We start from the raw sequence: 918 nt of genomic DNA on the forward strand, positions 1-918 counted from the left end.
GTACTATACCAGTACCACTGTTTCTTATAGAAAAAATGTGAGAGAAATGAAACAAATGCCTATGAAAGCTTTCAGATATATTTCTAGAAGGCTGTCAGACATAATAAATGCTAAAGCTACATTATTGTTCTATAAAAATAGTTTTCTGAAAATCTTTCTAAAAAATCATTTAAGATCACTTAAAGCGCCAAGCCTGTAATGTACCCATATCATCAGCAGAAAAGACAAGCTTGCTTTGAGATGGATGCCAAAGGTGAGTTAATATAGTGCTTATTTGTCCATCACGATGTCCGTCATGACAGAATACTTCTGTCTTATCACTGTGATCAGACACATCAAATACTTCAACAAGTTTACTGTAGCCTGATAATGAAAGTAAGTTCCCTGATGGACTGAAATGTATCTGATGATTACTTATAGTCTGATCTTGCACTTCTTTCTTTTTCTCAAACACTGCTTCACTTAACTTTCTAGTATCATAAACAATCACTCTGCCATTTGAACTGGCAAAAGCAACGAATTTTTCATCCTGGCTAATATCAATTTTCCAAAATCCATATGAAGTATCAGAAGCTGTGATTTCCTGTATCACCTTTCCTGTCCCAAGTTCATACACATAGGTTATCCCCTTTTCACTCAGGCCTATGTATAGTTTTCCAGATCGATATACAACACTGCTAATATTCAAAGCATCATCATTGCCTTTACAGCTTATCTGGCTTGGAAGTGAAGACAGCAATGACACCTTGTTTGTGTTGAAGTTGAAGTCTGTGAGATTAGCCACATTTGTGGCTGAATATATACAGGATTCTGATTGTGCCAAGGTAGCATCCACTGTATCATTTCTAATATCACATACATGACTCATGACATCTGAAAAAAGAATATAGGCTATATATCACTGGTAGAAATAAAACA

The 918-nt window shown here is 35.3% G+C and overlaps 1 protein-coding gene across 1 annotated transcript in view; it reads right to left on the reverse strand.

Annotated features, from left to right (window-relative positions):
* Positions 1–60: 60 nt before the first annotated feature.
* Positions 61–918, reverse strand: part of LOC119592381 (WD repeat-containing protein 73-like) — a gene marked incomplete in the record, with an annotated part of 5,460 nt that continues 4,602 nt past the window's right edge. The window contains 1 exon segment of the mRNA XM_037941203.1: positions 61–873. Coding sequence (XP_037797131.1) covers positions 176–873 — 698 coding nt within the window.

This window comes from Penaeus monodon, chromosome 30 (genome assembly GCF_015228065.2).
Source record: "Penaeus monodon isolate SGIC_2016 chromosome 30, NSTDA_Pmon_1, whole genome shotgun sequence".
Lineage (NCBI taxonomy): Eukaryota > Metazoa > Arthropoda > Malacostraca > Decapoda > Penaeidae > Penaeus > Penaeus monodon.